At 39.3% G+C, this 23,033-nt stretch overlaps 1 protein-coding gene across 1 annotated transcript; it reads right to left on the bottom strand.

Moving 5' to 3' along the window:
• Nucleotides 1–1,189: 1,189 nt before the first annotated feature.
• AGTR1 (angiotensin II receptor type 1) lies at nt 1,190–22,308 on the bottom strand. The gene is made up of 3 exons (XM_038146313.1): nt 22,185–22,308; nt 17,494–17,611; nt 1,190–4,029 (listed from the first exon to the last, which is right to left on the bottom strand). The coding sequence occupies exon 3, from the start codon at nt 3,974–3,976 to the stop codon at nt 2,897–2,899; it is 1,080 nt and encodes a 359-aa protein (XP_038002241.1). The 5' UTR covers nt 3,977–4,029; nt 17,494–17,611; nt 22,185–22,308; the 3' UTR covers nt 1,190–2,896.
• Between the last annotated feature and the right edge of the window lie 725 nt (nt 22,309–23,033).

The following is a 23,033-nucleotide window of genomic DNA, read 5'->3' as shown; positions in this document are numbered from 1 at the left end:
CTAGAAGACTTACTGTATTCTCTGCTGCTGTCACAGTTTCAAGTAGACAATGGAAACTATCACCTAAATAGTAATGCTGGCAAGGTAAAGGACTTTTGGTCTTGTGCTTACTCTGCAACCTCTTGATTAACAATGTAAACGTGAGGAAATTGTAAGGCCAAGAAGCCAGATTAATTCCTGCTCTATCTGTAATTGTTTTGTTTGAATTTGGGCTAACCAGTGTAGATTATACTGTAGGATTTAAGATGGGTGTACAATGGGCAAGCAAGTAGGGAGTAGAGCACAAAATATGAGTCATGGAAAGTACTATTGCACAATAAACAGAAATAGATATTACTCATGTACATGTCAAATATGTAATTTAGTAATTATTCAGCAGAAAAAAAGGTGTTCATTCAAATAAATCAAATTGTGGTGGAATGGGGGTTCTATCTGTATTTAGGGTTATATGCTGTTCCCATTAGTAATGACTTGGGTTCCTCACGGCAGGAGAGCACAAGGACAGACTAAGAGTTGGTAGCATTTTACTGATCAAGATCAGTAACTAATGGCTTTGATTTTTATGTCTTCTCTTTGAGATGGCTCTTATAGTAATGCAATCAATGTTTTGCAAATAAGCTCCCCATTGTGGTCACAGGGGATGCTGGGTTTCAGTGACCAAAGGGATTAGCAGGTGATGAGAAAATACTTGCTTAGACCCTGTCAAGGAAGTTATTCGCCTTCCAGTTTGTGTTTTATTTATAGAGGAGTTTTGCCACAGGTGAGGATCTTCAGATCCTTCAGGTGGCAGGGAAGTGTTGCTGTTTCTTCCTGTAACAACTTTTGAGATGTAAAGCACATTTGTGGCTGCATCCAGCAGGTGGCAAGCACAGCACACAGAATTATGGCTGGACTGAGATGCTTCTGCCAGGGGAAGCTCCCGATGCTGCTCAGCACATGCATGTGTGTCCATGAACAAAACAGATAAATGGCAATCTCTGCCAGTCCTTTGTCAGCTTAGAGAGGGCTGGGGCACTGCTCCTCTTCTGGCTGCTATTGATAATGCGTGGGGTTATTGCCACATTCAATTTAAGCTAATGGCTGTCTCACATGTAAGGATATGAGCTAAAGTATTCAGTATAGCAATCTAAATATGTCTTTAAATGACGTAGTTAAATGACGTTCAGGCATCAAATGTCAAGATACTAGCTTGCAATTAAATTAAGTTAAAGTTTTAATGAAGGAGAGTTTTTTTATCATACAGCTTTAGAAGTTGTGACTCGTCACCGCACCTTGCAATGTATTTGAGTAGACACATTGTTACCATTTTTGCAGCTGGAAGAAGGCAAAACTGAAAAAAACTTCCCTCAGTATAAGTGAATGAAATAGTAGGAAGATTTCTAGACCTGGTTGTAGTCCCATTTTTCCTTAAAAAGTATTAAACTACAGAAATAACTGTTTTGTTGTGTTTTGATTTTGATCATCAGAAAATATGGCTAATCCAACCACTCACTGCTTGAGACAAAGCCACATCAGATGTATGATTTTGAAGATTATAAATACTGCAAATGTTCAAGGGCATGCAATCTTCTACATGATATATGTAAAGTTTTGAAATTTTCTTAAGTTTTGGAGTGTCAAAAAGTACTTATGAACTCATTTACCTTTGCAGACAATAAATGGGTGTGAATCAAGCATAAACATTATCTGAAGGTCATTATTTGAGGTAAAAAGGACACATATGAGGATATCATTGGTGGAAACTTCCCACAGTGCTTGTCTCCTTTCCTCTTGATTTGTACTGAGAATTTGAGCCAGACTTCGGTTCTGATTTATGCTAGTATAAATCTGAATTTGTTCCATATAAATAAAAAAATGATCTACAGGGAGAAAATACCCTGGGCAAAATTTTATATAAATGGAGAAAAATTCCATGAAAGCCAAGAGTAAAGTTTGGTCCTGGATGTTTTGCAATGGGACTAAAAGCATTATTAGCTAAACTGATGCATAAGCATTGTCATATTTTTTGCTTATCAGTATGAGTTCACTAAATGTGCAGAAATTTGACATTTTTTAATTTTAGTCACACAGAGTATGGTGTCAACTACTTTATATAAAGTTCTTCAAAGTCAGACTTATCATGAGGAAAGGCTAAGTGAACCCCATTTCTGTGCACATACATAGTTATTTTTTTAACTACTACAAAAACAGCCACTGAGATATAGATGCACATTTCTGAAGCAATGTTTGAAATGTATGAGTAGGAATATAAATCTAAAAATATATTTATTCTATATTTAATAAATAAATCTGCAATTTATTGCATATATTATTATGAAAAAATGCCATTAAAAATAGTAGCATAAATCAGAATAAGACCAATTTCAAGGACCTTAAATTTCCATTTGAGTTTAAAATTGGGCCTCTATATATAGCATATATTTGAAAATATATTATAAATATGATTATAGGACATTTATGTATTTAAAAATAAACCAACAAAACAAGAAACAAAGCTCCACTTCTTCAACAGTATAGCTCACATATATGCAAGTCAGGTTCTTTGTATTTCGTGTTATTTATACAAGCTTTTCCTTTTGAAACACCTGTGAACTTAAGTTAGGAGTCTTTCCTCCCCTTCTTTCGTAGTTCCAAGCAAACAGTGGGATGTGGCAGGAACTCTGACACACCTGTCCAACACTTAGGCTGCTTTCAGTAAAGGAAAATGAAATGAAAACGAAGCAGTCCTCTTTACAAGGTGAGCTGAAAGGCCGCTGCTGACTCTTTACAGTATGATTTCTCTGAGGTGATCCAGTGTTGCTGTAATGAGCTGTGATGTTCAGGACCGCAGATGAATCTTGTTGTTCTTGCTGCTTCACACCCGAGGCTGTTCAAAAGAAGAACTTTGTGAAATGCCTCAATCGGTGTTGAAAGGCCCGGCAGTCTTTTTGGTGTGCAAGCGGATATTTTCGGGTGGCCGATAGGAGAGGGAGCTCATTTTGGTTGTGAGGCTTGGATGTGTGCTGACGTTTGGTGGGATGTATTTTATTAGCTGAAGGAAGTATTTTTTAAAGTTTTTTCCAAAAAACACATAAAAAAAGGGATTCAGACAGTTGTTAAAGTAAGCGATACAAATGGTGAAGGGCATAGCTGTATCCACAATATCGGTGATTTTGCAATCTGTTATTACATGTAACTGAATCAACACATCCAGAAAAGTGAACACTTGATGAGGAATCCAGGAAAAGAAAAAGAAAAACACAATTGCTACAATCATCTTGAAAATATCATCATTTCTAGTCTTATTTTTTTGAATTTGATATGCCTTCTTCAGAGTCTTCCAAATTAAGGTGTAGCTTGTTAATATGATCAGAAAAGGAACTAAAAAGCCCAGCAAATTTTTGGACAAGCCTAACCCGACCCGGAGCGTGGTGTTATTGCTCTCGTAGCGGAAGCCGCAGACCGTCATGTTCAGGTTCTCAGCGAAGAAGATGTTGCGGTGGATGATGACGGGCAGGCTGGCCACGCCGGCCAGCAGCCAGATGGCCACGCAGGTGACGCGGGCCACGAACACGGTGCGGCGGATGCGCGACTGCACCGGGTGCACGATGGCCAGGTAGCGGTCGATGCTCAGGCAGGTGAGCAGGAACACGCTGGCGTACAGGTTGAAGCTGATCCCCGCCGAGGCCAGCTTGCACAAACAGTTGCCAAAAGGCCACTGGTACTCCATGGCCGTGTAGGCTGCCCAGAGGGGCAGAGTTATCAAAAAGCACAAGTCAGCCAGGGCCAGGTTGAGAAGAAAGATGCTGGCTACTGTTTTTAATTTCATGTAGCAGTAAATGACAATAACGACCAGGCTGTTCCCGAATATGCCTATGATAAAGATGATGCTGTAAACGGTTGGGACCATAATGTAGATGTAGCTGTGCCTTCCAGAAACGGGACAGTCCACATGGATTCTTTTCACAGTTTCTTCAGTAGAGTAATTTGGAATCATCTTGAACTCCTCAGCTGTAACCTAGTTTCAGGAAGAAAATATGAAGCTCACACCTAGGAGGGGAAAAGAAGAAAACAGTATTTGTGATAGGCATTTAATTTTTAATAATTCTCAACTAAATGACAAGTATTTTCAAGTCTAACACAACGTGTCAATATCTTTGAATTTTAAAATAAGCCATCTTCAAGTGTTTTATCAACCAATTCGTATTTTAAGACTTTGCAGAGTAAAACATAGGTAAGAATGTTAGGAGTATGCTGAACATTTTTAGATTATTTTTAACATAAATGAAATCTAAAAAACCTCTTTAAATTAACACAGTTCTAAATTAAAATAATACTGGTTAGTGAACATATGTCAAAAATAATAAGAGACTGAAAATAGCAGATAACTATAAATTCAGCAGAGTATTTGATTATTTTATTTCCATAAATAGGTGACATATTTAATGAGGTAAGTTATTCAGATATCTCAGAAACTAAACTTAAGCACTGTGAATACTAATTAAGTATGTAAATACAAACTGCAATGAATTAAGAAAATAAGTGACTTTAGATTAGGTACTCATTTGTATCTCTGAGATTAATCACTGGAAATTTTTTTAATACATTGAACTTAATTATTTGAGAAAATTTTTACATCACGGAGAAAGATGAAAACAGAGTCTAGTATTCTCTTGTACCAAAAAATACCTTAAATATTCAGAGGTTACTTAACTCCCCATCTGGCTTGGAATGATGGCATTTAACTACTAGTGAGGGGAAAAAAATCTGAAAATCCAGACATGTCCAGATCTGTTGTACATTAATAACTGTACAAAGAGTTTAAGAAGGGTGCAAGGGGGCCCATATTACTTTTTCAGTTGCTGACAATATTTATGTATCCAAGAGCTGAAGGTGTATTTCTGGATCATATTAAGTGTTCAGCAAGGGTATGAAATCTCCTTTAAAGGGCACCTGTTTGGTTTGCCAAGGCCTGTGTGTCTTGTAAGAATCATTTCCTTATTAATGACTGATTACTTTAGAAAGCAGGTAATACAGCGTAAGTGACTCTAATACTCGTTACTTTCTGGAGTCTAAAAACAGATAGTCTTCCCTGAATAATAATGGATATTTAAATAAAATTGTAGTTATTATTGCAGATTAGTGTTTATTGCTGTTTGCAGGATCCAGCCATAAGCCAAACCTAACTTGTGGTCCTTAAAACAAAGATTAACTTAAATACTTTGGCTTCAAAACCAAAACACAGCAAACCCCGAATGGCAAAGAAACCCTTTATAAATGTAAGACCCACCCTAAGTCCCTGGGCAGTACAGATGCATTCAGAAAGCAGAGATGCCCATCATTACAGACACACCAGTGATGTCACCGATGCTCATTGTTTGAGTGCTTCAGCACTCATGGTCCCTGAAAGTTTGGCATGCCACGGAGTTTAGTGTTTGACTGGCTCTTGCTGGAAGACAAATCTTTTTACAAATGACTGTATTTTTAATAGGGAAGTGAGGCACAGATTTGTTTCAGCAAAGCCCACACAGGAAGTCTGAAGGAGCCAGGAACTGAGCCCAGAATAAGGGTTGCAGGCAGCATCTTGTGAGCAAGGTCACCCTTTGGCTCTTAGCCTTTTGAAGACTTGTTATTTCTCTATCTTAGCTCATGTTCTAGCATGTATGCATTCATAACCTGATTCATTTCTGCAAAGCTAGCAGGGTAATGTCAAGATTTAGGTTCTTGATAATTCTATCAAGTGTAGAGTATCTAGTAAAATGCAACTAATAGACACTTTGTTATGATGTGCCATGCAACACTTCCCAGTCCCTTCAATTCATTCTGTGTATTAGTCTTGTTGCTTCAGTTGGTATAGATGTATGATATCAGCTATTTTTGCCATGTTTGAGAAATTAACAAGTCAAGCACATAGAGCTAACACAAAAAAAGGTTCACCATTCTGATCACATGTGGCACTCTGGTACATCCTGAGCAAAACCTGGCTTTTAAACTGTGCCAAATCTCAAATACAAGGTGTTTGGCTCTGTGGAAGGTCAGCCTATCCCTGGGACAGGGAAACCACAAAAGAAAGATTTCAAGATAAATCCTTTTATCTCATCCCTTGGTTATGAAAGTAACTTTGACAGTAACGGATATGTTCTGCAACATCAAGGTCTGGCAACATTTGCCCTGTCCCAGCTACAGGCTGGTGCTGCATGGTCACTTAGTCTTTGCTCCCTTATATACCCACTAAAATTGCAGCCCAGAACTTTGCAGTAAGAATCAGGAGTGAAGTTTGTGCTCGGGAGATCACCTGTGCAAGCTTGACTGGCAGTAATATGGGTAAGGCCCTGGGCAAGACCTTTCTCAGAGATAAGATTCACCAGTCCCTGGTACCATTTGGTACAGCTTGGCTCTGTGTGTACTGAGTGACAGATTCAGTGTTTAAGGCAAATGCAGCTGAGGGTGAATATTCCCTTTTGGTGGGGTTGATTCTGCACAATGGTAGATGCCAAGGCAATTTTCCCATGGTCTCCTCACACACCCCTTCAGTGTACTGCATTGTGGTGTTTTGCTTCCAATTTCCCTCTCCTACCCACATGGTGACCTGTACTGTTTCATGTCTGTAGCAGCTTTAGCTGATACTAATTAAGAGTATATGTTCTTTCAAGAAAGAGTAACAGTGATTCTATTACATTTTCAGAAATGTGTTAAAATAAAAAAATAATTCAGTTGGGAATAATTGTCTGGCACTCTGAGGTATTGAATTGCCTGAGCATATTCTGGAGTGCTTGGGAAATAAAAAAAAGGCAGAACAATTCCCATGAAGAATCAGGAATTTTTTAAAGAAATAGTATTTTACCTCAATCATCCTCTGCAAGACTGTGTATTCCTTCTGGAGGTAAAAGGTTTTGGTGTAACACTGAAGTCAGTGGAATTGTGCAAATGATGTGTCTGGTATGCCACCACTTTTGAAATTATTCTTAGGAATTACAATCAGTAATTAAAATAAATCCATCAATATTTTCAGTAAATGACAAGGAAGCAGAAATATGTAATGTGGCTGGTTTTGGGTAAACACATATGGATTGCCATCTGGGTATCTGAAAACTGTCTGAATGAACTGAACTGTGAGAATGAACCTCATAGGAGCCATACGAATGAAGCACACTAAGGAAGGCACTGCTAATCCCAAATGGAATTTTTAAATTTCCTGGAAATTCTAAACTTTCAGAACTGGCCTTAGATGGATCTGCTTCCTTGGGCACAACTGTAACTTCAGAGCATTAGAGAGAGCTTCAAAGTTGGAGAAGGTAATTTTTTTTGGAAGGCATGGGCCCAGGGCTGTGGTGAGTAGTGTGAGAGGGCCACTGCAGCTGTAAATTCCTCACAGGCAGTGATTTCTTTCCCATACCCCCTTCAGTTTTTCCTGTTATTCTCACTTGCCACAGCTCATCTGCTTGTCCCAGGATCATGGCTGCACACATGCAAAGCAGATGCTGGCCATTGAAATGTGTCCATTAAGTGGTGCACATTGATAATTCCATGTAAAGCATCTCAAATGACCTGTGTTCACATAATGATAATTGAATCATTTTAAGGCTGACACACAAGGTGCTTTTTCTAACAGGATTGAATTGTGACTGTGAATGGTGTGGTGGCACCAATCTCCAACAAATTATCTGGTGAGCAGCAAGTACCTGTTCTGAGGTACTGTCCTGTTTGACCTTTTTAAGTTACAATGATTACAATAAGTCACTGATGATGAAATTCTTCAGACTGCTCAATCAACTATTATTTACCACTCCATCCCTTGCTTCTGTTGGGTGAACATGCATCCTAATTAAACTGTCTGTGGAAAAAAGGAATGCTGGTCTCATGCAAGGTAAACAGCACTTTGCCTACTGAAAGATAAGATAGCAATGGCTGTGGCTTTCTGTGAGAACTTCATCAGCTAAAAATAGATAAGCAGGTGTCACAAGTCAGATTTTGAACAAAAATGTACTTAATATTTGCTTTGACAAAGACTAAATAAACTCAGACTGACCAGTCCTGCCACAGCTCAGCCACCTTATCACTAGGTAATGGGCACTTTCCTTCTGACAGTGGGTGGGTTATTTGCTTTTCTTACAAATGAGAGGATAGTTCCATGTTTAAGAGGATACTGCATTCTATTTTTATGTAAAATTTTTGCACAGGAAGAAAAGAGAATGAAAAATGTTTGGAACAATATGTTCACTATATTAGCTATATTTATTTCTTTCTGGTGGCATAAACTTTCCTTTATCTTAAGAATTTATTCCCCCCTCTTTCCTAATTTGCTTTAACTGCTGAGAAAGTAATTACACATGCTTTACTGCAAAGGCTTTTGGGGTCTTTTTCTATCCCACAGAGTAACCCTTTCTATCCTCTTGGCCTTAGTGTATAGAGTTACTTCTATTTCACACCCACACTTCAGCACCTTCTGTGCTCTCCTGGAGTTCCTGTGCAGTGCCATTGTGAAGCCAGAGATTTACCTTTCCCCTGGCTCTTATTTCTTCAGCTACTTCTAACAGCCTGTATTTCTCACTGATGGCTTTCCTAAACATCTTTAATTCAGAGTTGAGAGATGAATTGTAAAGAGAAATACTAACAAGGGTACATAATTCAAACAGTGGGGCCATTACAGTGGGCTCTTGCCAGCACTGCCAGTACCTTCCACAGAGGTCAGCATCTGACTTTGTGGGAAATGCCAATAAATCAAAATACTGCTGGAAAGGAGCTGTGACAGGTAGTACAGCACCAGACACTGTCTGTACATCAGCTCACAAACACCAGGAACACAAAGCAAACCTCAGCAGACCTGTGTTAGCAGCTGTCAAGCTGCTCTTTGGTTTTGGATCAGGAGGTGGTCTGACATCAGAACAAACAGAACTTGCAGGACCTTATACTGGTCTCAGCATTTTTTTAACAACTGTGCAGCTGAGGCAACTGCCAGCCTGTTGAAATTGCTGTTAATTTTTTGATGTTTGCTTTATTTATTTAAAAGTATGTATCTTTTTAATGCTCTAACCTGTTTTTGGATTCTTTGTGCCTTCCCCTTGCAAGAGCTCAAGTTGGTCTGCTTCACTTGTGCTGGCTCTATATAGATGGAAAATAAACTGCCTGTGATCCTTTCAGGATCTGGTTCTTTATAACATCAAAACCTAAATTAGTTATTACTTTTTTTGTGCTAGCAGACTGTTTTGTCCTGTTACCTTGCAAATGTGAACTGTTTATGTACTCTGACCTTCTCTGTAAGAACTTCTCTGTATTTATTTCCTCTGCCACACTTCAAAAGAGTCTGTCCTTCTCTAGGATGGCTTTATAGCTTATTCTGAGAAGCATTAACATCCATCTTCTGTTCGTTCTCATGGACTACTCTCATTAATTTTCTCTTCACTTCCCAAGTGTCTTTCAACTACTCAGTTTCAGTCATAAAGTTTATGTGAAAAAGGACAGATGAAGGGGCTTTTTCCTCTGGGAAAAATCGATGCGTGTGGAAGGTCTGAACAGTGGAATTGGGGGTGTGTATGATTTTGCATGATTATGGGGGAGGAAAATGCAAAAGGAAGTAACACAGTTAAGCAGAGTGACATTTAAATTGTTTTCAAGTTTAGCTCATATAATATAGATTTTGACCACTAGAGGTCTGTATTTCCTATTTTAAAATAAGAGAATTTCTGTTTTAGACTCAAGTACCATCACTTTTCAAAATATCCCCTTTGTTCAAGATTATTTCAGATAAAAACATACAGCAAAATGTATATATAATTGTAACTGTACTTATTTAAATTTAATGTCCCAGAGGTAACTATTTCCACTTTATTTTAGCATCTACCAGCTTCTATCTAATTTCCTATATTCTGGCACATTCCTGGTTTTGCTAACCTTCAGTCCAGTTCTTGCACTTTCAAGACTTAGAATAAGATTTTGGTGTTTTATTTTTTCAAAGACACATGCAGCTTATGGTCTCTGTGACCCAAGTTAAGAAGAATATTTTAAAGAAACTTCACTTTAGCAAAGCAGATGGAAAAATAGTGACACCTACTTATTCAACTAAGATTATTTAAGATCTAACTAGTCATGCTGTTAATCCAAATATGAGCCAATTTTGAATGAAGATATTTTTACTGCTGAAAATGACACTTTAGAATTACTCTTTTTTTTTAGCAACTTAAGGGACTTTTAGAAATTGAAAGGTAACACAAACCTACATAGTGTTATCCAAATGGTGTGTACATTTTATGAATTTTAAGCGATTTAATAATTTGAAAATAGAAACATATTTAACAGTTTTTACACCACCACCACCACCAATCCCCCCTTTTACTAATACACTTGGATTTGTCATTACCTCTTTGGACAATGTCAGTGCATGATACTGCTATTCTGCTTCAAATTGTGTTCACCTAAATAGTTCCCTAATGCTGGAAAGGACAAACAGCTTCTAATTCAGATGGAGCAGAAGGGTTGTTAGTGTCACCATGAGATTTATTTTATTGAAAATAGTAAATGAGCAAACTAGACCAAAAAAAAGACATAAATATAGTGTCCTGTGCCAGATGAGTTGGACTAATGAGTATCTTGTGCTGTATTTATGTCCAGTGGGTCATTCAGTGTCAGTGTATCTCTGTGCACTTAAGGGATGTTTGGGTACAAGTATACAGTGTGTATATCTTTAAGTTGCTAAAAATAGGAGCATTTTGAGAATGGAAGTGATATACAGAGATAGAAAACCAGCAAGCAGTTGGCTAGATTGAAAATGAGGAATAAAGAAATCTAATTTATTATCTGCACACTTACACACTGTGTTAGAAATTGATGTGGCAAAAATTGGAGTAAGTGAAAGGCCACTTCTAAACACTAATATATGGGGTGTGGAGTGATGAATAAAATCTTTCAAGTATATTTTTTGGACAGTAAATGCTAAAATACTACAATGTAAAATGTGACAATTTTTCTGCTCTTTTTAACAGTGTAATGATGTCACAGTTATAATGGGAGCAGCTGCAGTAGCAGGGAAAGTTTGGACTATTGTTTGCATATACTCTCACTGTACAGAGTCCAGAAACACTGGAAATATCTCTTCCTACTACTTAGCTCTTTGGACAAAGCTAACTATCCATCCCCAACTTGTCTATGTGTTTTCTTGTTTGTTTTTTTTTTTTATTTCCCAGAATCTGGGAAGCCCTGATGTACATACTTCTATAAAATTTTACTTGTAGAAGTTAATGCCAAGAAAGGATTGCTCAACTTCACTAGAGTTTCTCAACCTCACCAGAACTTAGTGATTTAGTGAGTGCTACCATAGCAATGATTATGGGGACTTTGTAAAAAAGTTTGTTGACTGACAGATCAACAGGGCATTCATTAGAGCTAGCCAAAAATCTAGCCAAAGTACAGAGTAAGTAACATTCTTTTAGTTTATAGGTTTCATTGTTAGGATTCTCTAGATTTAGGTTTCAAAGTAAACATTGATTTCCTCTTATACACACATATTTGTTTTCTCTGCTGTTAAGGGTAAGGAAAACATTCTTGGGTTCAATACATGTAGAACTGGACTCCAAAACACTGAAAGATTAAGCACTGTCAACATGCAGTGTGTTTAATCTCTTGTGGAGGATCAGTGGGGTGGTGGTTTTAGACACTGCTGGCTCTGGCTTGACAGTGTATGCCAGGTATTTTAAACTTTGGTACTTAATTTTCTGGTCTCTTTTTCCCCATTTAATCATCAGAACAATCTCTTTCTTTGACCAAGGCTGCATGAATGTGTTGCAAACTCTCTGGTGTTTAATATGTCTTAGGTATCATATAACCTTAAGGAAATGAACATAAAATTATCCCCAGAGCAGTAAGTTAGAACTGAAAAGATAATTAAATAAACAAAGTAAAATGTATTTATAGATTAATAGTTCTATTTCAGTGCTTCTGAATCTAAACATCACAATGCTAAGCTTCAGAAAAGATGATGTTTGAAAGGGGATTCTCATGGGGTCCTGGCACCTTGATTGGTCTGTCTTGACAGAAATGAATATAATCTTTTCCTTATCTAGGTTATTAAACCTATAGCCAAATTAGTTTTTAAATATGAAAGTTAGTTGTTATAGCAGGAAGCAGTCACTGCTCTTGTTTATAACACAAGCTAAAGGATTGTCTCTTTCTGCACAAGAGGCTGAAGCCATGTAGGCAGCATATGAAGACTTTGGAATGAGCGCATTAGCCACCATCATCAATCCAGCACGGGATTTTGCACCTCTGCTCTGGCCATTAGCTTTACCAAAAAGGAAGATTGGTGCCCTTCTGGCAGATAAAAATAATCAACAATCAGCAGGCTAACCTAATGTCTGCTCCTCAGGGCCATGTTGTCACCTCATACTGCTCACAATGTCATTAGCTGAACATTAGATGAAAGTAAATGAAAGACAAAATAAAGATATTTCAGAACAATGTAGGACTGGAATTTCTAAGGTTTTCTGCACTGACATGAAAAGTTTTTTGAATAACAGCACAATGTAATATTTTAGTATGAATACACATTTTACTGCAGGTTTATAACTTCAAATTTGATGCTGGGTTATGAAGTATCTTTAGGGTATTTGTAAGTACCTGTAAGAATCAATAATTAACCAGAATTAAGCCATCAATCCCAGAATGAATAAAAATGAGATGAGTTTGAGCTGTGAAAGGTTACATGCTGCACGGTTACTTTCTCTGAGTGATAGTAAACGAATGAATTAACACATTTCCTTTATTGCAGTTGGAATTGCCTATATAACATACAGTGTGTCCCATGTGATTGTTTTTAATAAAAGACAGAAATTCAATTCAGGTTTATTAAGTGCAAGTGAAATAATTTGATGAATTTTAAGTTTCTTTTCTCATAGCTCAGTTCCATGAGTAAGAAGTTTTAAAGTTTTTGTGTGGTTTTCTTTTTTTTTTTTTTTTTTTTTTAATTTTTGTATTACATTGCATGGCACATCCTACACAAATGGATACTTAACCCCACATCTGAAATACCTCTATTGCTTCCATATGTAATGCACCATAAGATTCTATTGTGAACGCCTCCAATCTGAGAAGTAAGGAAATTTACATTAATTCTGGCCTTGATCCAGATTTGTATTTCTGTCTTGTGTAAAAAATGCTGTGGAGAGGCAAGAAAGAAAAACCCATGCTGAAATAAAAAGTGCTGCTGTGAGCACAGCCAGTTCTAAGGGTAGAGGTCAGGTACAAGGAGTGGGGTATCTCACCTCCTTTCAGATCATATGTAAATCACAACTGGGTTACTGGGCATCCCATACAGCTCTGAGTCTGTCCTAAGTTCACTGAAGCTTGAGGGTTTCTTCTTCAATATGCAAAAAAAACCCAGCAGTAACAACTATCCTTCCTGCCCAACTTGTAGGAGAAATGCTATTATATTACTGTGATTTCAAGCAAGTAGAGCTTAAATAAGGGGTTACAATACATTTTGTGTGCTGTTTTGAGTACCACTGGTCTCTGATCCTATTCTTGCTGGAAGGAATGTTAGCTGGAATGCATCCAACACTGAAAGAGTTTAAATTTCATCATCCAGATCTCAGTCCCAGTCAGTGGTTGCACTTGTCCAGCAGAAGGAGCTATCAGGTGGAGTGGCCTTTTGGGGGGGAAAGGGCAAGACAGAGCTTGCTTACCAGCCTCTAGGTAAAAACAGGTGAGATTTACACAGGCTTAAACTCTTGGTTGTATTAGTGGTTGTTAATAATTAAGCAGAAAAAGGTATTTCATGCATATAAATCATGCATCCCAATCATAAAATGGTTACTGCGTGAGTGACATGCCCACAGCAATAGGCAGTCACTGTCAGAACCTTTTCTGTTCCTGGCAGAGATTACAACAGCAAATGGAATGGAAAGGCCAAAACTTCAACTATTTCCTCAAGAACCAAATCCCCTACTTCTGGGACAAAAGGATTTTTCTCAATCTTTGACCTGTTTCTGTCTTACAGCTTTACTGTGAAAAACACAACTCAATCAGTGGTGTTACCAGTATAAATGTACCAAAAGTAATGTTTTAATTAGGTTTCTGTTGCTCCCTCTAGGCAAGGATGTTTCTAGGAAGAAGGGTTGGGGACAGAGCTAATAATTTTGTAGACAAAGTTGGGAGGTGATAGCACTTTGGAATTTCCAGTTAGTCCAAATAGAGGCTTCCTTGTTTTTTTCCAGTAGTTTATTTTATTCAGAGACCACAGTGGCATTTGCCCCTCTCCCAGAGTCATGTAACTCTTCTGCTGAGCCAGAAGATAGAGGCAAAAATGAACATTATGCATGCAGTTTGTTTACACTGCTGAACAACTTTCCTTAGCTAAAGGTGAGATACTTATGCAACATGTTCAGCAACAAGCTCTGAAAATAACTTCTACTTTTCTGGTACAGGGAACTGCCCTTCTGTACCTTCCTGTAAAACAGCAGGAAAGGTGCCACCAGAGAGCTTTGCTTCAAGTTGTAAAGCAAATCAGTAACATTTTGATGTGCATGGCAACATTCTGATGTGTGTTGAAGCCTTACCTGGTATGTTAATCCTCAAAAGAACATCTTCCTGCCACTGAGCTAAATCACCAGGCTGGGGCCATGATGCACCCATGAGCTTTACAGGCTCAATAGTCAGTCTCTTCTGCAGGACAGGCTTTTCATTTTCACATCCCATTCCCCACCCAACCCCCCTGCTTCCCCCCCAACTATAGAAGGCAAATGTAAATTAATGAATGACAAGCTTCAGAAATGCATTGTGCAGAGCAATTACCTTAATCTGTAATGATGGCTAATCAGAAAGCAGGAGGGAGAAGAAACACTGAAAATTCTCTGCTTCTACTCCAGAAATGGAGAGACCCCCTCCACACAGAGGTGTTCCACTTTATAATCTAATGGAAATTAGAGGAGTTGACTGAGAGTAGCTCACGTTGCATATTGCTACCTGAAAAGACTTTTCCTCTAATGAATCCCATTCCTGTTATCTTTCACCAATGTGGTTAAAGTTAGAAACAGAATCTTTTGCTTTGAGTAATGAAGACATGAACTGAGATACAAACGTGTGCAGATGCAGCATTTCTATGTGAACACAGACAAACCAGTATCACTAAAGTGTCTGTCATGGTAACTAAACCAGCTAATGTGATAGCTTTGTCACTACATTTCCAGTGTCATGGCCAGAGATTTCCATGTAACTTCCAACCAGTCAGTGCTACAGCTCTGAGGAAAGCAAACCTTGCATTGAACACTTTTTTTCTTTTGAATTAGTGCTGAAAAATAGTGTTTGTGTAACTGAAGAAGCAAAGGCTTCTTCTTGCGGATTTCTGGGCAAGGAAATGGATGTTAGATTTCAACACCTTAGTTCAGAGGAAGCTTTGTCTTGTAATTCAGCCATCTGTAATAGGATTTGGTTCACTGTGTCTGACTGAGACACTTGATTACTTTTCTTATTATATAATTAATTTAGACATCCTTACAGTGGGAAAATATCACACAACGGCAATACCCCTCAGAAAAGACTTTTCTTCCCTAAATGAGAATGTTAGGAACAGCCTGGAGGGAAAAGTTAAAAGATTAAAAGCAAAAGATCAGCATGGAGGCTTCTTAATGAATCGCTCATTAGGGTCAGAAAAAGGGAACCAAAGGCAGATAGGAAAGAAAACAGTATGAGTAACTGGCAAAGTACAAGAGTTTATTCAGACAAAAAAAATCTTTTAAAATGGTAATGTAGCTAAGCCCAAGAGAAGTTAGTATCACTGTAACTGTTGGTAGGTATAACACTGGAAGCATAGAGGCCCAATTGTGCTTTCAGTTGCACAAAACTCCTGTTAAGGGCAGATCATTATAAGGACTAGAAGAAAATTTGAGAATATATGAGTCAGTTGAACTAGTGAGTTTCTAAGGGGTTAATCAAAGAGAAGGAAAGGTCAAACATAGACACCTTAATCCATGTCAGTGTGAAAGGTGTTATCACCCATGGAATAACAAGTTACTATGATCCTTAGTGCTTTGTCTGGAAGGCGGCACACTTAATAGAATGATCCCAAAATAGATGTTCTGACAAATTTGTACAGCTTGTTTCCTGTTTTTTTTCCCCCAAAGTAAAATTTATTGCTCTATTTTGAAAATAAAATTAATTGGTGAACTCTTCTTGCTGTCCTGAGATGTTCCTTGTGGGTACTGAGGACCAGCGAGAGACAGCAAAACAAAGACAGCTGTTAGAGCTGGAGTGAGCCAATCTATGACACTGTGAATCAGTGCATCCTCAAGCAGGTGCAGTCTCAGTTCTCAAGCAAACACAAGTGCAGAGAAGCCCAGAAGGGGTAGTGCTGTGCCTTCCCAGAGATGCTAAATGAGCTTCACTTTAGTGCTGAGAAAATTACCCTGCAATTCCTTAGGTGTGTGGCTGTCCTTCCCTGACATGGCTTTTTTTTTTTTTTAATGTTATGTTCAAGAACATGGAATGGTATCATAAAATGTATTTGAAGGTAAAATGATTTTGAACCCTTTTTCATTGAAGTGCTTTTTAGGAAGACCACGTGAAAAGAAATAATTTTACCTGATTTGAGAAAAACTGTAATTGTCTATTCATGGCAAGTTGCTAATAACAACACCAAGAGGAAAACAATAAAGACAGCACAACTAGAGTCCCATTTTGATAACACATGCTGATTCTTGTCCCATGCCTTCCATTCCTAACTGTTGTACATCAAGTAGAGAGTCTGAGGATGGAGAAAACAAACTCCAGTAGTAAGATTTACCCCGTGGCAGGGGAAAAAAGTAAAACTGCATAAACATTTAGGCTTGGGCAACAAGAATGAGTGGAGAAAGGAGAAATTATGAAAACCAATAGATGTTTATAAAGAATAAGATGAAAAGGCAATATACATCTTATAAATGTAGACTGGGAAGAGCATGAATGGTTTCTCAGTAAACAAGCCCAGGCTGCATCTTTGTACATCATGTGCTGCCTGCTTCGAGGAAAGGCTCTGGCCAGGCTGTGCTGATGCTAAAGCAGAGTTAAATGGAGGCTAGCTGCCAACAGAACATTTTTTAGAGAAGTCAACTTGTGCATTTCTCTCCTTGCGTAAGCCCCCCATCATGAAAGTACAGCTGTTCAGTGGTTTTCTGGAATGTTTCACTTTTTGCATGTGTCCCTCTCAGCTAGAAATGCTGAGGCACAGCACTCCTCTTCAGTGTCTCTCTGTTTTCTGAAAACTGACTGGATTCAAGAATCCACTGAATTTTAATTTCTATTTCTGTTCCTATACTTCATCTACTGATTATTAGATTGTACTAGCCAAGGATCTATCAGTAACTCACAAAGTTGAATGACCTAGAAGTAAAGAAAGGAATAGGTGAATTAGCTGAAATTAGGAGCTTAGTTAAATCATTCTTTGTTCTGGCTGTAACCCTAATTATAGCTTTCACCTCAAGCAGTGAAATACTGTCCAAATATTGACCTTGCCCAAATTCAGTACTAGTTTCTTCAGATATTGCCAGTTACCTTTTGCTGTAGCCTGCTTTTTATCTTGTCTTCAATCATGCCACTCACTGCTGCATTGCCAATCTGATCTGACTTTCCTGCTGTGAGGCCGTCTTCGGCTGTTCCCCGTTCTCTGTGCCTACAAGAGAAATGCTGCTCAGCTGCAATAAAAGGAGATAAACACCACAAACAGTAACCAAGCATTCTAGCTAGCCTTGTTATGTACTGAATACCTGGACAGTTTTGCTATCAAACAAAACGCAAATGGAATAAAAATTTTAAAAGACACCTGACCAAAGGCCAAAATGGATAGTTCTTTCACATGATGGTGCAGCAGAGAATACTAACAGCATGTCATTTGGAACATGATAGCTTCCTATCCTTTGTTGCAATTCACTTGAAAGCTCAGAGTAATTTTAGTATAATCCATCATTTATCTGAAGATAAGACCAAGAATTATTAGACCAGCAATTTTATTTCATATGTGCTTTGCCTCAAACAATCACAGCTGTTACAGGACTTACAGTCAAGATAACCTCTTTTCATTTGTTACAGCTGAGGTAAAAAAATGTTAAATGTGAGTATCATAACTCCCCTTGTTGGTCAAATTTTTTGACTTTCCCAAAATGTTCCAAAGTGACAAAGCTCCTTCTAAGGTACATCTGGCAATTTTAGGGTTTTTTTGTTTTCTTTTGTTGGCAAAGGATACATTGTAGAAAATGGTACAGAACATGGAATGAGTGCTCTGAGTAGAATGACTGTCTATTGGTGAAAGTGATCTTAAGAGACAAATTTTTTGATGGAAAGGGAATGGAAAGAAAAACTGTCATTAGCAAAAGATTGCTGGCTTGCTCTTCCTTGCTAGGGTGCTTGGGAGCAGAAGGTAGCGAGAGAAAATGATACTGTGATTAGTAACTTTCTTACATACAGCCACAGTTGCACTGAATTTGTTCTCCTGGAGCCCTTCTGTTCTTCAGGCTGCAGTGTTTCAGCTTCGTGAAAGAGCTCTGTGCATCTTGAAACTCAAAGCCTACATTAGGCTGCTGCCTACTCAAACTCTCCAATGCATTTGAACTTACCTTGTGCTTACATGCAAAAATTTGGACTTTTATGCAAATTTAATTCCATGTAAGTAGGTGAGGTTAAATATTCAGCAATAGCAACCTCTTTATTCCTATTGGTGTTGTGGAAACTAACCCTACAATAGTGAAAAGAATGATGTAATTTTATCCTCCATTTCTCTCTCTCTTCAAAAGTGATCCATGTTTTTTACTCTGTTTTCAGAATTCCATGAGATTTCCAATTTCCATGATTTTTCTGGGTTTTTTTTTAACTTTTTGCCATTTTACCTTCTCAAATCTGATCCTAAAATGCAGAGGCTGACTTTTTAAAAGCACCATAGTCACCTTTAGGACTAGCTGTCCAAAAATGTGAACTTCCATCCAAGAATGCTGAAAAATTCCTAATTAATTTTTGAGAGGAAGACAGGGTAAAACACAACGTCTGTGTCACTGCATTTCTGATGGAATTGTTGTACATCTGAGAGCAGGAGGAACAAACAGCAGCAATAAACTAGAAAAGGCTTGAAAACTGAGCCAAGATAACCCAAAGGTTGGAGATTTAGCTAAACATGCCATAGAGCCTACAAGACAAGCAGGCTGCTGTGGTCTGCAGTGGCCAGGCTACAGCTTCACCCAATCCTCCCAGCTGTGAGCTCCCATCTCACCATTGCAACTCTGAAAAGATTCTATGCTTATTCTTCTCCTTCTGGAGAGATGGTTGCTGTGCTGCCAGCACTACTCTCAGAAACAGCTGAGGGCACTACTTTGCTTTGCCACCACCCTTCCCAACTTGGTCATTTGTCCTCTTTTTTCATGTGTGCAATGTAAAGCCCAAGCAGATTTATTTGTAGGCCAATGAATCTTGATAATCCATCTCCCCAGCTCAGCTTTAGATACAACATATCCAAATTCAATTCTAGTTGATCTTTCCTCTCATTGAGGTAGTCTCCTAGCAGATAACCATTAAATTCAGTTTAAAAAAATGCACAATATTAACCATGTAAGTCAGATGTAATATTTGATTAAAGCAATGCATAAATATCCATGCCCTGTATCCCCATCAAGACGAATATGACCTTTTATGAAGTCACCAAGGCAGAATAGGATACTTAAGGTGCAGAGAACATGCCAACAACTCAAAAAATTGAATGCTTCTTAGATTGTGATTAAGACCTCTAAAATTTGTGCAGCTATAGCCACAGGCTGGCTTATGAATACTACTGGTGACACTATAACAACTTCTGGAACACAGGAAGTTCCAGAGAAAAAAGAGAGGTAATGAGCAAATAGGAGTAATTTGTGACTGCTTAAAATGGTTTAAAGCAATACTATGCTTTGTATAACAAGATTTTAACTAGCACAGTGGAATGAGAGTTTGTAGTTTATGTAACTTTAAATTACCATATTAATTACTGTGTTCAACAATAGGCAGTGCCAGAGAAAAGAACTACTTAAATATGCTTAAATATGCTCTTTTAACAAACATGGAGGATAAAATCACCACAGAGAAGAAGACTTAGGAGCAGAAAAATGTAGTCAGTGCCCATAATCCAAACTAGAAATTTTTAAAAAGGGCATTAACTTTGACACTTATTTCCATGTCAGTCCATACATTTCTGGAAAGCGTAAATAAATCACCATGTTTATATTCTGCATCTGCCTCTGTTTTTATAGTACCACAAAGAGTGAAATTAAATATATTTTCCAATATTTAATACAATTAATATTATTCAGGAAACAGAAATACCATCATTCATCTTCTTGTTCTAAGAGGACTATAAAAAGCAGGTTATTGAGTTGTGATATTTGAAAGTTAAAGGCAGCACTCTCCTCACTTGTGCAGCCCTGTGGGTGCAGACACCTCAGGCTGGTATTTGCTGCCTGTTAAACCAGTAACTTCCAGCTGCAGTTTGCACAGGCTGGCCAGCCCAAGAAGATTCTGTTTCAAAGCAGGAAGGCAGGACACCTTACCCCACAGAAAATGAGCACACTTCTGCTCTCCCCCAGGGCCAAAATTATCTCTGTTTCCATCTATTACTATGGGAAACGTAAGGGGACAATGAGACCAGCTATATTCAAATATAATGATCAATGTGACTTCTCTTAATTGACCAGGGCCACTTTGCTTTGTCAGTTCAACAACATAAACTAGGAAGCACACAAGAATCACAACTGATTTTTCTCTGCTATGTAGCGCAAGTTGTAGAGAGGCAAAGAAATAGCACGTTCCTGCTGGAAAGGTATATATTTTAAACTCTTAATACATGAGCAAAAGCTGAATTTGTAGGCACCTAATATTTTTGAAAGTGGCTGTAATTTAAAAGATTATGGTGGCAACAAGCAAAAGGAACTGCCATAGTCAGGAGTATGAAACATTTGTCTGACACAAAAATAGACCTAAAAAAGCCTTTCTACATCATCATGGTAATTACCTGCTTCAGGCCATACTTAATCCTCCTATTCAGACAAAAATCTAATCATGTTAGTGCTGTGGGTTCATGCAAGTGACAAGAGAAGAGGCTTCCCTATACAAAAAATTCCCTCTTTATACCCTCAACCTGTGATTTTACTGAGCCAATTTACTACCTTGTCCCATGCTATGCAGCACAACACAATCCAAATGAGTGCTGCTACTTTGGGAAATGATGGAAATTTACACTGAACTGCATGCTCCAGGCAGAATCCTGCTGTCCCTTTTTGCCATGTATCTCATTAATTCTAGGAGTTTTGCAGAAATATAGAAATAGGTGTAAGTGAATACTGCAATTTTACTGCCTGTACACATCATGACCTGACTGATTGAGTTACTGATCCAGCAGTTGGCTTAGAAGAATATAGGGCTTGTACTTGTAAGTAACTGGTAACACTAAGTGTTTTGATGGATGGAGAGGGGAAGAACAGTAAATATACAACAGGATTTCATTTGAACTTGTTGAAGAACTCTAGTCCAGTGTGAGTCTAAGAGAAGTTTGGAAACTGACCAGAGGAAAAAAAAAAGGCAGAGGCATTTTAACTTTACTACCTAAAATTAATTTCTGGTTGTATAACACTCCAATTCTTTCTCTGTAGAAAAAGGATAGATCTGGTTATGGAGAGTGTATGCTGCAAAATTCTGATTAAATCAATACTTGCTGCTAAGTGCTGGAAGTGGCATTGCCTGCCACACTGAGAAACTGAACTGTTTGCACAACTCCCAGAAGCCATGAGCATCACTTTTGGTGTTTGATCAATTTCTATCGTGAGCTTAGCACAGCGATAAAGGTTTAATTGCTCATCTGATCCTGAGCAGAGGTGCCAGGGCTGCGTCTTGCAGGATGTTGGGATGAGCCTCGATGGAGTTACTGCTCCGAGGGCTGTGCCTCCTGCCAAGGGGCGCCCCTGCTTTCTCTTCAAGCTGCTGACAAGACTCGAGAGCTCACACGCGGCAGGGCTGGGAGCCTGGGGGGCGCTCAGACTCTCTAAAATAATTATGCGGAGCGGGCTTTGCAGGGCAAGCCAGAGCACGGGGGATTTAGTGGCTGCTCTTCGTGCAGGACTGAGCCTTCCCGTGCCAGCTCCGTCTAAGCGCGGGGGAAGCTCCGTACGGGCTGTGCCGCGCTCGCACTCGCTCCGGCTGCCCTGGCCGAAGGTGCCCGGCCGGGACGCGCTTACCTGGCTCCGGGCGGGGGTGGCTGAGCCCCGGCTGGGCTCGGCTCGGCTGGGCTCAGCTTGGCCAGGCTGGGCTCAGCTTGGCCGGGCAGCGCTGCGCTCCGGGCGCGCTCCTCGCCGCTCCTCCCGCCCGGCGGCGGCCGCTCCGTTTATAGCGAGGGGCGTTGCGGCACAGCCCCGCTCGGCCGCCGCCTCTCCCCACCCATCGCCCGGCACCGACCCCGCCGACCCGGCTCCCTCCCACTGCCCCTCCTTCCCCGGCCGAGCCGGGCAGGACGGGGCAGGGCCAGCGCCGGGGAGTTGGGGTCGCTGCGGGAAGCGCGGCTGCCCGGCTGCGGGCATGGGCGAGGGATGCGCCTGAGGGGCCCCTTCCTTGCCTTTGCCTCCAGCTTTCCGGGGAAGGGTCGAGGGTGATGTATAAACATTCCCGGGTTCTCTAAGACTCCCCCGGGCCGCCAGTGAGCACAACTGAAATGTTCTGATCGTCACTAATGGAGTTAAATGTGCACTCGCCATAATAAATCTGGCCAACTTTATTCTCTGGGACCGGAGGGGAGCAGAAACAGAGGAAACTCCCTCGGAATACGTGTTCCAGAAAGACTTTTCACGTCACTGATGCTGTCATTTAAAGAAGGGATTTTGCTTCTTTGCATCTCTCTCATTCTGCTAAACAGGACAGGGAACAACTTTTCAGGCAGAATTTGTGACACTGTCATGCCTATGAAGAACAAGAAGTTATTTCAGAAGTTATGTTTCATATTAGGGCCATCACACTGTAGTCATGGACAGAGCTAAAGATTCCAATGGGAGCTGCACAACTGTGGATTGCTTCCTAATCTTTTCATACACCTA

The sequence above is a fragment of the Motacilla alba genome, chromosome 9 (assembly GCF_015832195.1).
Source record: "Motacilla alba alba isolate MOTALB_02 chromosome 9, Motacilla_alba_V1.0_pri, whole genome shotgun sequence".
Taxonomy (NCBI): domain Eukaryota; kingdom Metazoa; phylum Chordata; class Aves; order Passeriformes; family Motacillidae; genus Motacilla; species Motacilla alba.
Note: the sequence above shows the minus strand (reverse complement) of the source record. Positions and strands in the feature narration are given on the sequence as shown.